General features: G+C 47.3%; 2 protein-coding genes across 6 annotated transcripts in view; one reads left to right on the forward strand and one right to left on the reverse strand.

The window, feature by feature from the left end:
- Positions 1 to 5: 5 nt before the first annotated feature.
- On the forward strand, positions 6 to 9,723 carry ARL16 (ADP ribosylation factor like GTPase 16). Its single transcript, XM_033962063.1, has 5 exons — positions 6 to 145; positions 5,152 to 5,210; positions 6,675 to 6,791; positions 8,225 to 8,340; positions 9,263 to 9,723. Exons 1-5 carry the CDS (start codon positions 85 to 87, stop codon positions 9,426 to 9,428), a joined length of 519 nt encoding a protein of 172 aa, XP_033817954.1. The 5' UTR covers positions 6 to 84; the 3' UTR covers positions 9,429 to 9,723.
- TMC6 (transmembrane channel like 6) overlaps positions 9,518 to 12,204 on the reverse strand; it is a 34,295-nt gene continuing 31,608 nt past the window's right edge. For all 5 annotated transcript variants that reach the window (XM_033962056.1, XM_033962055.1, XM_033962057.1 and 2 more), the window contains 2 exons: positions 11,970 to 12,048; positions 9,518 to 10,752 (listed from right to left, as the gene is read on the reverse strand). In XM_033962056.1, coding sequence (XP_033817947.1) covers positions 10,606 to 10,752; positions 11,970 to 12,048 — 226 coding nt within the window. In that variant the 3' untranslated portion in view covers positions 9,518 to 10,605. The remainder of the gene's footprint in view (positions 10,753 to 11,969; positions 12,049 to 12,204) is intronic.

The following is a 12,204-nucleotide window of genomic DNA, read 5'->3' on the forward strand; positions in this document are numbered from 1 at the left end:
GCTGCCAGCCAGCCAGCCAATAGAGAGGCCAAGCCAGGTGGTGGGCGGGGCCTCGGGAGGCCGAGCACTGGAAGCGTCCTGGCGATGTGTCTGCTGCTGGGAGCGGCCGGGACGGGGAAGACGCTGCTGGTGAAGAGGCTCCAGAATATCCTTCCGCGGCAGGAGGAGGAGGGGGGTGGGGGGGGGGACAGCTTATCACTTCTCTAGCGCTGAAAGGAGTACGCGGCGCTGTACGTTTTCACTTTCATCAACGGTCCCTGCTCAGAAGAGCTTACGATCTAACTTGGGCAGATAGAGGGTTGTGTAAGGTGGGAGGAGTTAGAAGTTATCCCTCCTCTTTGAACCCCTGCCTCCCCCTCTCTCTAGCATCCCCCCTCTTTTAACCCTTGCCCCACCCCCTCTACCACTAATCACTTCTATAGTGCTGAAAGGAGTTTTGACATTTATAGACGGTCCTTGCCCAGAAGAGCTTACAATCTAACTTGGACAAACAAGACATGACATAGAGGGTTGCAGATGCAGAACCCAAGCTGAGAGGAGTTAGAAGTTACCCCCCCTCTTTGAACCCCTGCCTCCCCCTCTCTCTAGCATCCCCCCTCTTTTAACCCTTGCCCCACCCCCTCTACCACTAATCACTTCTATAGCGCTGAAAGGAGTACGCGGCGCTGTACATTTTCACTGTCATCAACGGTCCCTGCTCAGAAGAGCTTACGATCTAACTTGGGCAGATAGAGAGTTGTGTAAGGTGGGAGGAGTTAGAAGTTACCCCCCCTCTTTTAACCCTTGCCCCACCCCCTCTACCACTAATCACTTCTATAGTGCTGAAAGGAGTACGCAGCGCTATACGTTTTGACATTTATAGATAGTCCTTGCCCAGAAGAGCTTACGATCTAACTTGGGCAGATTATTATTATTATTATTAGGTTCTTATATCCCGCCATACCCAAAGAGTTCTAGGCGGTTTACATTCGTTACATTAGGATCCGGTCTGAACCCGGATTTACAAAAAATTTTATCGGAATTGCAGGTAGCGCGGAAGGAGGCACAGGTTTATCATAGTTGGGTTAGAAGATAAAATGGAGGGAGTGGGAAACCAGAAGAGGGGGGGGGAGAGGGAGGTGGGGGTGGGGGGGGTTGGAGTGTTGGAGTGAGATAGAGGGTTACGTAAGGTGGGAGGAGTTAGAAGTTACCCCCCCTCTTTGAACCCCTGCATCCCCCTCTAGCATCCCCCCTCTTTTAACCCTTGCCCCACCCCCTCTACCACTAATCACTTCTATAGCGCTGAAAGGAGTTTTGACATTTATAGACGGTCCTTGCCCAGAAGAGCTTACGATCTAACTTGGACAAACAAGACATGACATAGAGGGTTGGGGATGCAGAACCCAAGCTGAGAGGAGTTAGAAGTTATCCCTCCTCTTTGAACCCCTGCCTCCCCCTCTAGCATCCCCCCTCTTTTAACTCTTGCCCCATCCCCTCTACCACTACTGCTACTACTCATCATTTCTATAGTGCTGAAAGGAGTACACAGCGCTGTACATTTTCACTTTCATCAACGGTCCCTGCTCAGAAGAGCTTACGATCTAACTTGGACAGACAGACAGACATGACATATAGGGTTGGGGATGCAGAACCCAAGGTGAGAGGAGTTAGAAGTCAAAAGCACTCTCGAACAGGTCGGCATTTAAGTGGGCCTTGAACACTACCGGAGACGGAGCCCGCCATAGGGATTCAAGCAGCTTGTTCCAAGCATACGGCACAGCAAGGTAGAAGAGGCAGAATCTGGATTTGCAGAGGAAGAGAAGGGCACAGATAGGAGGGACTTACCAGCTGAGCAGAGCTCACAGGTGGGATGATAGGAGGAGATAAGTGAAGAGAGAGAGTGAGGGCATTTGTAGGTCAGTAAGAGGAGTTTGAATTGTATTCAGAAACGGATGGGAAGCCAATGAAGTGACTTTAGGACAGGGGTAACGGGAGTATAGAGCAGGGATGGGCAAACTTTTTGACTTGTGGGCCACAATGGCTTCTTAAATTTGACAGAGGGGCCGGACCAAGAGCATCTTTCTATCCCTCCATCAGTGCAGCAGAATCCTTGCCCAGCTTCTTCCCTCCTGCAGCAGAATCCTTGCCCAGCTTCTACCCTCCCTCCCATCTCTTGTGCAGCAGAATCCTTGCCCAGCTTCTACCCTCCCTCCCATCTCTTGTGCAGCAGAATCCTTGCCCAGCTTCTACCCTCCCTCCCATCTCTCGTGCAGCAGAACCCTTGCCCAACTTCTACCCTCCCGCCCTCCCATCCCTTGTGCAGCAGAATCCTTGAGCACCCACCCCTGTTGTGCAGCTGAATCCCCGCTGACCCTCCATCCTTCCCTCCCATCCAAACCCCACCGACCACGAGCCCTACATACCTCCCTCCAGAGCAGCGTCAGGCTGGCAACACTGTAAACAGGTTGTTTCACGACCTTCTCTCGTCGAGGCCTTACATGTTCCGCGTTAGTGATGTGGCAGAAGGAATTCCCTGATGAGAGAAGGCCGCGAAGCAGCCTGTTTAGCATGCTTCTGGCCCAACACTGCTCTGGAGGGTGGTATGTAGGGCTCGTGGTCAGCAGGGTTTGTATGGACAGTGGGCTGGATTGAAAAACTAACCGGGCCAGATATGGATCGCGGGCTGTAATTTGCCCATGTCTGGTATAGCAGCTCTCCCGGAATGTGAGTCGTGCAGCCAAATTCTGGACGGATTGGATGGAAGCGAGATGGCTAAGCAGAAGGTCTGAGAGTAGCGAGTTGCAGTAATCTAAGCGTGAGGTGATGAGGACGTGGATAAGTGTCTTGGTATCGTGCTCAGAGAGGAAAGACCAGATTTTGGTAATATTATAGAGGAAGCAGCAGCAGGTTTTAGCGATATGTTGTATCTGAGCGGTGAAGCCTAACAAAGAAAAACCTTCAAAGACTCCAGCGGATTCAGAATACCGCTGCCAAGCTTATCTTCGCAAAAAGCAAATTCAACCATGTCTCACCGCTTCTGTCCAAGCTCCACTGGCTGCCGAAGCTCTCCAGAGTCCACTTCAAATGTGCCTACTTCACTTTCAAGATCCTACACGGCATCCTCCCTCCCCTCATCCCTCTCGCTTGGAACTCCTCCAACCCTAATTCCACCAGATCCACCCAAAAAATGAAACTTTCCTTTCCCTCTCTAAAAGGCGTTTCCCTTGTAGGAAAACTTGGTTCCTCCCTCCCTTTCAGAATCACTGAGCTCTGGAACAACCTTACCTCCCCTCTCAGGATTCAGAGCTCTCTCCAACTCTTCCGTAAACATCTGAAAACCTGGTTATTCTCAAAAACGTAACTCCTCCTCTCTCTCTAATCATTTTAGTCCTCTAATTCTTTTCTCCTCTTTTTGCCCCCACTGGAGTTCCTTTCTACCCTAACTCTTGTTAACCGTGTCGAGCTTTACGAATGTAGAGATGATGCGGTATACAAACCTAAGGTTTAGATTAGATTAGAGAGAGGAGTCAAAGATGGCCCCTATATTACGAGCAGACAAAACAGGAAGGATGAGAGAATAAGGGAAGCGGAGAGGTGGGTTTAGGCGGGAAGATGAGCAGCTTGGTTTTAGTCATATTCAATTTTAGACGGCGGCGAGACATCCAGGCGGCAATGTTGGACAGGCAAGCTGAGACTCTGGTCTGGCTTTCAGTAGAGATATTTGGCGCAGAGAGGTAGATCTGGGAGTTGTCAACATAGAGGTGATACCGGAAGCTGTGGGAGGAGATCAGCGCTCCAAGTGAACAAGTGTAGATTGAGAAAAAAAGTGGACAAAGCTTTGAGGTACACCAATTGATAGCGGTAAGGCTGTGGAGGCGGAACCACCGTTGCATACACTGAAGGTGTGATGGGAGAGATAGGAAGAAAACCAGGAGAGCGCAAATCCCTGGAATCCCAATGAGGACAGCGTATCAAGGTGTAGGCAGTGATCAATAGTATCAAGAGGGATGAGAACAGAGTAGGGCTTTTAACCCCCCTTGCCCCCTGCTTCTCCCCTTTCCCACACTCACCCCGTTCCTTCTGCTCCCCCTCCCCCCACTTGGTCTCTCTCTCGTTATCTCATACCTTCCAACCCTACCTTCTGTCTTTCCATTACCTCTGCTAAATCTCAGTTAAAGAGTTCTCCACGCCCCCCTCTCCATTGCCTGTAATTTTGTTAAAATTTTGTAAACCCGTGTGTCATTAACGGATGTGAACAAAATTTTGTAAACCCGTGTGTCATTAACGGATGTGAACCGCCTAGAACTTTTTGGGTATGGCAGTATACAAGAATAAAATTATTATTATTATTTGGATCTGGCCAGGAACAGGTCATTGGAAACTTTGGTAAGGGCAGTTTCTGTGGAGTGCAGCAGGCGAAAGTGGATTTAGAATAGGTTGGGAGGAGAAGTCCAGGCAACAGTAACTTGGATAAGAAGGGATGGAGGGATACATGGGGGTGTTTTTTGAGGAGGGATGTGACAACGGCATGTTTGAAGGCATCAGGGACAGTTACAGTGAAGAGCGATAGGTTGAGAATGTGACAGATAGAAGGTGAGAGAACGCCAAGTAGGTGACTGGGAATCGGATCAGAGGAGGATGAGAGAAGATGTGCGGTTTCCTCCTCCGTGATTACAGAGGGGGAGAACTCGAGGTGAATTCTCCCCTAGTTAGGGGAGAATGGGAGTTGAGGGTGGTAAAGAGAGCTAAGAGAAGTGGTTAAGTGGTAGACCTGAGACTCCACCAGGAGAGAGGTGATACCTCATGAGAGGGGTGATAACCCTGTCCCTTCCTCTTCCTGTAGTGAGCCCTTCTCACTATATTCCCCCCCATCTCCCTTGAGGCTGTTAATTGACTCAGATCCTCTCCACAACTGAAAACAAGTATGTTCAGTAATCCCTGTCTTAACAGTGAACATTGATTGGGTCTCAGCTAAAAAGATAGTGTTCTTTTGACCACCCAGGCCCTGAGTCGAGCTTGCTCAGTACTTACAACAAAAATGTGGGCAATGTATTTGCATCTATTGGAAGAAGGGGCCTTGGTCTTTCTTGTGCCTGGCCTGAGAACTCAGGAAGAGCCCCTGTCCTCCCCTCCCCATGTCACACTTTTCTCTTCTTTAACTTCACTGAGTACAGCTGGGCAGCAGTGATGATGGTGGAGATCTGGGAGACGTACCCCCTACCCTTTCAACGGTAAGGTCAAAGGTCATCTCTTCTCTTATGTTATTTGTGGAGTTTGAGGCAGGTTACAACATCCATCAAATCTTGGTATATGAGGGGTAAAAAGGCAACTTAAACAACGTCGTTTCCATCGAGGGCTATTCAGTTTCCAGGTTGTTCATATCGTAGGAAAAATAGCTTATCAAAGAGGCAATTGCCAATCTCAATGGTGGGCAATGTGAGACTGTCGCAGCAAGCTGAAGGAAGGGGTTTTTTTTTTGGTGGGGGGGGGACACGGACGATGGCACTGATAATCCTTGTGACCTTGGGCAACTCACTTAACCCTTCATTGCCTCACATACAAACTGGGGATAGGGAAATACTCATCTTGAGCTCCCACTAGAAAGGCAAACGCTAAATCAAGAAACAATATGGATCCCAGCATTGTGTGCCTACATTTCCCTAGATGCATCGCTTTGACCTTGTCCACATTAACAGGGAAATTCACCAACAGGTAATTAAGGCAAGCAACGTGCTCGATTTTAAGAAAAAAATGGGATAAGCATGTGGGTTCACTTCGTGGAAGTGCTTAGGGGGGAGGCTTGTTGGGCCAGTGGCCCTTTTCTACCGTCATATTCTATGTTTCTAATCAAGTTAGCCCGCACGAAACCCTAAAGACGCCCATAGGGCTATAACAAACATGTTTAGAGTTTGCACCTGTTGATGAATTTCCACTTTCAATTTCATCTGTCGTTTCCTCCAGTCTGGCCGGGAATTCCTTCCTGCAGCTTCTCAGAATTTTCTTGGGTTTTATTAAACACTTGTATGTCATTTGCAAATTTGATCACCACATTTCAGTTAATCCATTGACTTTTGCAATGAACAACTCAAGTGGATTATGCATTCAGTCATCAGCCCCCTGCCATCTCCTTCCATTATTAAAACAAGACACCCAATTTAAAAGACTTTCTCAATACTTTAATACTGTAATGAAAGCACAGCTAAATACAAAAGTAAAATTCTTTCATCAAGCAGGTCTTGATTTGCTTCCTAAAACTCTACGTAATGGTAAATTCCTCATTTATAAATATGTTGAAAAGTACCAGCCCCATGACTGGTTGAAAACTGATGCTAAGGGAGATTGGTGCAAGCCGACACCGGTGCTGTGGGGAGGGGGAGAGAGGTGCAGGGCGATACCGGTGCTGTGTGGGGAGACGGAGATTGGTGCACGCCGACACCGGTGCTGTGGGGAGGGGGAGATTGGTGCAGGCCGACAATGGTGCTGTGGGGAGGAGGAGAGAGGTGCAGGGCGATACCAGTGCTGTGGGGAGGGGGAGAGAGGTACAGGCTGACACTGATGCTGTGTATATGTCCTCATATATCGATATTAATTCAGAGCACAAGCTAGTGTTTATTTATCTACAGTTTCCACACTAGTAACAGAACTCATGTCAAATCCTAGATTATACTCTCATTATAAGGGTGCTTTTTCTGCAGGTTGGCACAAACTTGACTGATCTTGTGATCCAGAAGAGAACCATCACAGTGAGGGAGCTGGGGGGCTGCATGGGCCCCATCTGGCCCAGTTATTATAGAGACTGCAGCTCAGTCATGGTGAGTCGTAGCTAGGCCTAGACTGAATCTTTTCATAGGCTTTGGCAGTAAATATCACGTTGCTGGCAGGTTCCCATTGGAAAGAGTACGCTAAACTGGTGATCCTGTCTCCGTCACTCTCATCTGTCTGCTCCTCTTACACTTGGAGGATACTCCCTCATCTCTCTACTCCCCCGTCATCCTGCAGGGATTGTTGCTTGTTATAAATGTTTTATGGCTTTTCAGGGTGCCTTGCATATGTGAAGTCATACAGCACTGATAACAGCTCAGCAGAACCTTGGAGAAGTATCCTCCCAGCAGGGAATGGAGACAGGAACTTTGCAGCAAAGGCCAGCTGGGTTAGCATTTCAAAGGATACATGTGTTCACAGACAGACTGTTCCATCTGAAAAGAAAGCTGGTTTAGGCAATGGGAAAATATAGGTTAAAAATGTCTGTAGTGTCCAGCATACACAAGTGAGGCCAGTATGTCCAGTTTATCCATCTGTATGTCCAGGTTATCCATCTCACACTTTTGATCCACAAGAAATGGTTCCAGGTCTCGGGCCAGGAATGTTGCAGCTGCAGCCTGCATTTCCAGCCCCAGGGAGGAAGAATCCTGGTCCTTGCACAACAGATGAAGTCATGTCAGCCAAGTTCTGGAGGGTGCCCTGATTAATGGCGATCACTGAGCTGTGCTGGAATAACCCACAACCCACCTAGAAGTGCCATGAAATAATATGTAGAAAAATATTTTAGAAAAGAATAGTTTTTGGAAGGTCCATCAATCAACAAAAAGACCTAGTACCGGTATATCAGGGCCCCTTTGTCTTACGATTGTCTCTTGCTGCATGTTTCTTGTACAGCACTGCATCTGTCTGGTAGCGTGGGCTGAATTCCGCAAATGGCGCTGAAAAATCCAGACTTTACGCTATACGATAAAAGGCGCTCTTGGATGAATAGCATCTAGTGACAGCATCCTGAAAATGGCTGGCATGACTTCTCACAGCAGCAGCTATGCTGAAGTAGAGAATGACATAGGGACAAATATGTCCCCGTCCCCATTCCTGCAAGCTCTGTCTTCATCTGCACAAGCCTCAAACACCTTAATGCAGGGACAGCGACAAAACTCGCGGGGATGGGACGGGGAAAATTTGTCCCTGTGCCATTCTCTTTGCTGAGGGAACCGCCGCTAGGGCAGGAGCGAGGGGGATTTGCTCCCCCCCCTATTGCTCCTGCTAGACCACCAGGTATTGAAGGAATGGGGAGGGGGCCCGGGAGGCCGATGTTCAACCCAGTTCTGAGTAACTGGGGGCTTATTTATCCAGTGACCACCACCGGCTGAATATTGGGTGGCCTAATTTTAAGTGATCTTTTTGTTGACGGATGGGCCTTGCAAAAAAAAAAAAAAAAAAAAGTTATTTTCTACATCTAATTTCATATCATTTGTTTTAGTTTGTGATTGATGCTGCCAATCCCCGCCAGATTTCTGCATCCTGCATCCAGCTCCTGTCTGTCCTCTCTGCCGACACTCTGGCTACAGCTTCTGTCCTGATTCTCTTCAATAAAATGTAAGCAAGATATGTTTGACTGTCAGAAAGAATATTTAATTGTTAATTATCTCCTGTACATCTGCATAGCAAAAGTTACAGAGCAGCAGGGCTGGAACTGGAATGTGTTTAATAATACAATGTCCTATTTCAAGGACAGACACCAAAGAAACACAGCGGGGGCCTGTGTTTGAGGCATCAGGGCCCAGGCCGTAACTGGACTCGGAAGGCTTCAGTTTTTGATCGTTCACAGAAAGATGATTTCACAGTCCAGCCCTCTGAACTGCATTCGTGAGAAGGGACGCTGGAATAAACAGACCAGGCAGCATCATTGCTCTCCTCTTATCCCAACATGTTCACATGTGATACTTCTACAGAACCAAACCTTTCTCGTGGTCCTGTGCTCAGGGGCTTGGTTGTGTCACATGACAAGAGAGAGAGGTCACAGGGGTCGCTTATTAAGAGGAATGCCAAGATTTGTTCTAAGGGACGGTGGTTTGGTTATTAGTGCACAATGAATGACTGTTCCACAACTATGTGCTCTCCGGGGCTCCTAAGAGCACAGGGCCCTGGAGTGTTTGGGTCTTGGGGGCAGGGAGATAGGGTAGAGCTCTTATTGCAGTTGAAGATTTCTGAAAAAGATGGCTTTATTGTTCGGACCTTATCGGGACCATGTTTGTTCTTTCTGCAGTGTCTTGGTTTTCCTTTTTTGTTTGGATTATTTTGTCAACAATAAAAATGTTTCAACGTTAAGAGGAATGGCAAGATTTCAGAAAATGAGGAGTCGTATCCCCACCCTCTGAAATGTGACGAATGTTTTTTAAAGGAAGTTCCTGTAGCATTTATACTGAGAAGGGTTGATGTCCTGACAGCAGGGAGCAGGCTGTTACTGGCTAATCAAGGGTAATGTTACAGCATTTTCTGTTCCTTTCTCTCTTTCTAGTGATCTCTCCGGCTGTATGTCTTTATTGGAGTTGAAATCCTTGTTCAGACTGAATGACATCATTTCCTGTGCTAAACAGGCCATCACAGTGCTGGAAGTAAGTGCACGAGATGGCACAGGTCTGCCTGCGGTTCTGCAGTGGCTATACACAGTTTACAAAGACTGACTGTTCAACACGTAAACCCTGGACTGGAATTGTAGCAGGGCCCAGGATGGCTGTAATGAGACTCTAGGCACAATCCCTTATTATCCGAAACGATAGAAAACCCAGAACATTTAGAGCAGATCTTGAAAGCAACTTTTCTTGATCTTTGGAAGGCCTGGATGACTGTTTCTCTGAGGTGTTGTTCATTCACAGAACTGGTAACAATTCAGTCCTCTGAACCGCAATCACAACAAGGTAAGCTGGAATAAACAGGCTGGGTCGTTCTCGGAGCATTAAACTCCATTTTTTTACATCATTCTTCTCACTGAATTTATATTCAGCAGCAGTAATTTAAATGGTTAGAATAATAAACCAGGTACCAGGAGATCTGGGTTCAAATCCTGCTTCTCACACTGACGCTCCTTATGAGCTTAGGCAAATCACTTCACCTCCCCTTACTCCAAACACCCACCTAAATGTAAGCTAATAGGAGGAACAAGTCAGTATCCAGTGCCTGGGTTTAATTAAATAATGCAGAAGTTTGTGTAATTTCAGTGCCAGCAATAGAAGACCAGAGATTACGACTTCAAAGTATATTCAAATGTAGAAAGAAACTACAGTTTCTAACTTGTGAGTGTCTGTAATATTTAAGATTCATTCCTGCAGATCCTGGGGATGGTTTGGCCTGGAGCAGTTATTCCCAAAGCCTAAGACTGTTCTAGGAGAACAAACATGACTGGTGAAGCTGAACAATATGGCCACAGTTGAGAGACAGTTCCTGAGATCAAGCCACCTGGACATTGCTGCTTCTCAGTTTTCCCCCCAGCTCTCAATTTTATGGAATGAGCAGAAGGTTGGAAGGGGGGTGTCTTGGACTCTGCTGGATCTCACAGTACAGGAGAAGATTACCTCATCAGGATGAAATAGGGACCCTCCCCATCTATTTTCAGTTCTATGTGTAATATCAGTCCCCTCTCTCCCCCAAATACTCAGTGTATGACTCATCCCCCACCCAGGATATCATCACTTAGGTAAGTAACTGATACCAGAGCCTGGGTTAGGACTGGCCAGAGGGAGGCACTAACACAGTCCTTGGCTATTGGTACACAAAGAGTAGCCAACTAAGAGGAAAATGGGGGTGGGGGGAACTTGCAGCGAGGCTCATTTTGTATGTGATAACTTGACACGAAGCTTTCCCCTAAGGGTTGGCTTCCCTCTCCTCAGATATAGTATCTGAGTCGATCACTGGGCTCCTCCACGATTCTCCTCCCACATTCTCTTCTCTTTTCTGCTTCCCATAAATCAAATGAAGTCTCTGGATGAGGAACCTCTTGTCTTCACCTTCCTGAAACAACAAAAGATACTTGTAAGCAAACGGTTACCAGTAAGTGGCACCATCCCCAGTCTATTGCTAAAGTCCCATGATTTATTCTCCGGAGTCTTTACCCAGCTCCAAGCTGTGTCCTACTGGACCAGACGCTTTAGAAAGGAGAAGAAGATGCAATTTAAACGAAGACTAGGTGAGTTCAGGAACTAGCACAGCGAGTTACTCGAGGATCAGTGACCGAGTCTAGAGCGTACTGGTTCACATACTCAGGAGCCCCCTCCAATGCTACCTGGCAGGGAAACTAAAATACAGATGGTAAAAGGTGGAAGTGGTGGTGGGGAGAGAACAAGATATGTTTTAAGATATTTAATTTATAGAAGAAAGTTAAAAAATGGCATCGTGAGACTGAAAGGTGAAGAGGATGAATAGGGGATAGATTCCGTACGAACGTAAGGAAGTTCTTCACCCAGAGAGTGGTAGAAAACTGGAATGCTCTTCCAGAGTCTTGTCATAGGGGAAAACACCCTCCAGGGATTCAAGACAAAGTTAGACAAGTTCCTGCTGAACCGGAACGTACGCAGGTAGGGCTGGTCTCAGTTAGGGCGCTGGTCTTTGACCAAGGGCCACCACATGAGCGGACTGCTGGACACGATGGACCACTGGTCTGACCCAGCAGCGGCAATTCTTATGTCAAAGCTGACTTGTTTAACAAATACTTCTGTTGTGTGTTAACAGAGGAGCCGAGAGGGGGATTGCAGAAGACAAATACGAATAGAAATGGGAAAAAGGGAAAGATATTGAAAGGACTGGGTTCGTGGACAAAGCGATGGGGCCGGATGGTGCTGAAGAAACTTAGGGAAGTGACTGACCTTTTTAACGAGCCTCTAGAGTCAAGAAGATGTGGTTCCTCTCCACAAAAGTGGAAGTAGGGAATTACAGGCCAGTAATTAATGGAAAGGCTTTTAAAACAGAGAAAGGTCGAGTTTCGGACTGGAGGCAACATGGATTCACTAGAGGTAGGTCTTGTCAGACAAATCGGATCAGTTTCTTTGACTGGGTGACCGGAGAATTGGATAGAGGATGTGGTGAATTTACATTTTAGCAAAGCCTTTGACTGAACTAAACTGATGGGCCTCAAAGTGGCAGACAGCAAAGATTTAATGTTACAAATATAGAGAGGAATTTGTGACATGGAAACTTGCTGGGATGAGATAAGGCTAAAAAGCAGTGCTTACATTTCCAATCTGTTCCTTCAGCATAACGATGATCTTCCGCTGTCCGTTTACCACCTCAATGTAGAAGTAGATGACAATCCTGCAATCAGAGTCCAGTGTCAGTCACCCGCACCCAATGTTTGGATGTACCCGGTATCATTGCAGCTGCCGTCACCATAGACAGGACCACAGCAGCGGCTGCCAGCACCAGGACAGACCCGACCAGTGAGCCTTGGCCCTGGCTAGCATAGGTTAG

This window comes from Geotrypetes seraphini, chromosome 10, assembly GCF_902459505.1.
Source record: "Geotrypetes seraphini chromosome 10, aGeoSer1.1, whole genome shotgun sequence".
Lineage (NCBI taxonomy): Eukaryota > Metazoa > Chordata > Amphibia > Gymnophiona > Dermophiidae > Geotrypetes > Geotrypetes seraphini.

What these genes read in the sequence shown, in the direction of transcription:
- ARL16 (XM_033962063.1), top strand. Translation starts at nt 85, where the DNA reads ATGTGTCTGCTGCTGGGAGCGGCCGGGACGGGGAAGACGCTGCTGGTG. An exon ending in TACCCCCTACCCTTTCAACG is followed by an intron (nt 5,211 to 6,674) that starts GTAAGGTCAAAG and finishes CTTTTTCTGCAG; the next exon opens with GTTGGCACAAACTTGACTGA. An exon ending in GAGACTGCAGCTCAGTCATG is followed by an intron (nt 6,792 to 8,224) that starts GTGAGTCGTAGC and finishes CATTTGTTTTAG; the next exon opens with TTTGTGATTGATGCTGCCAA.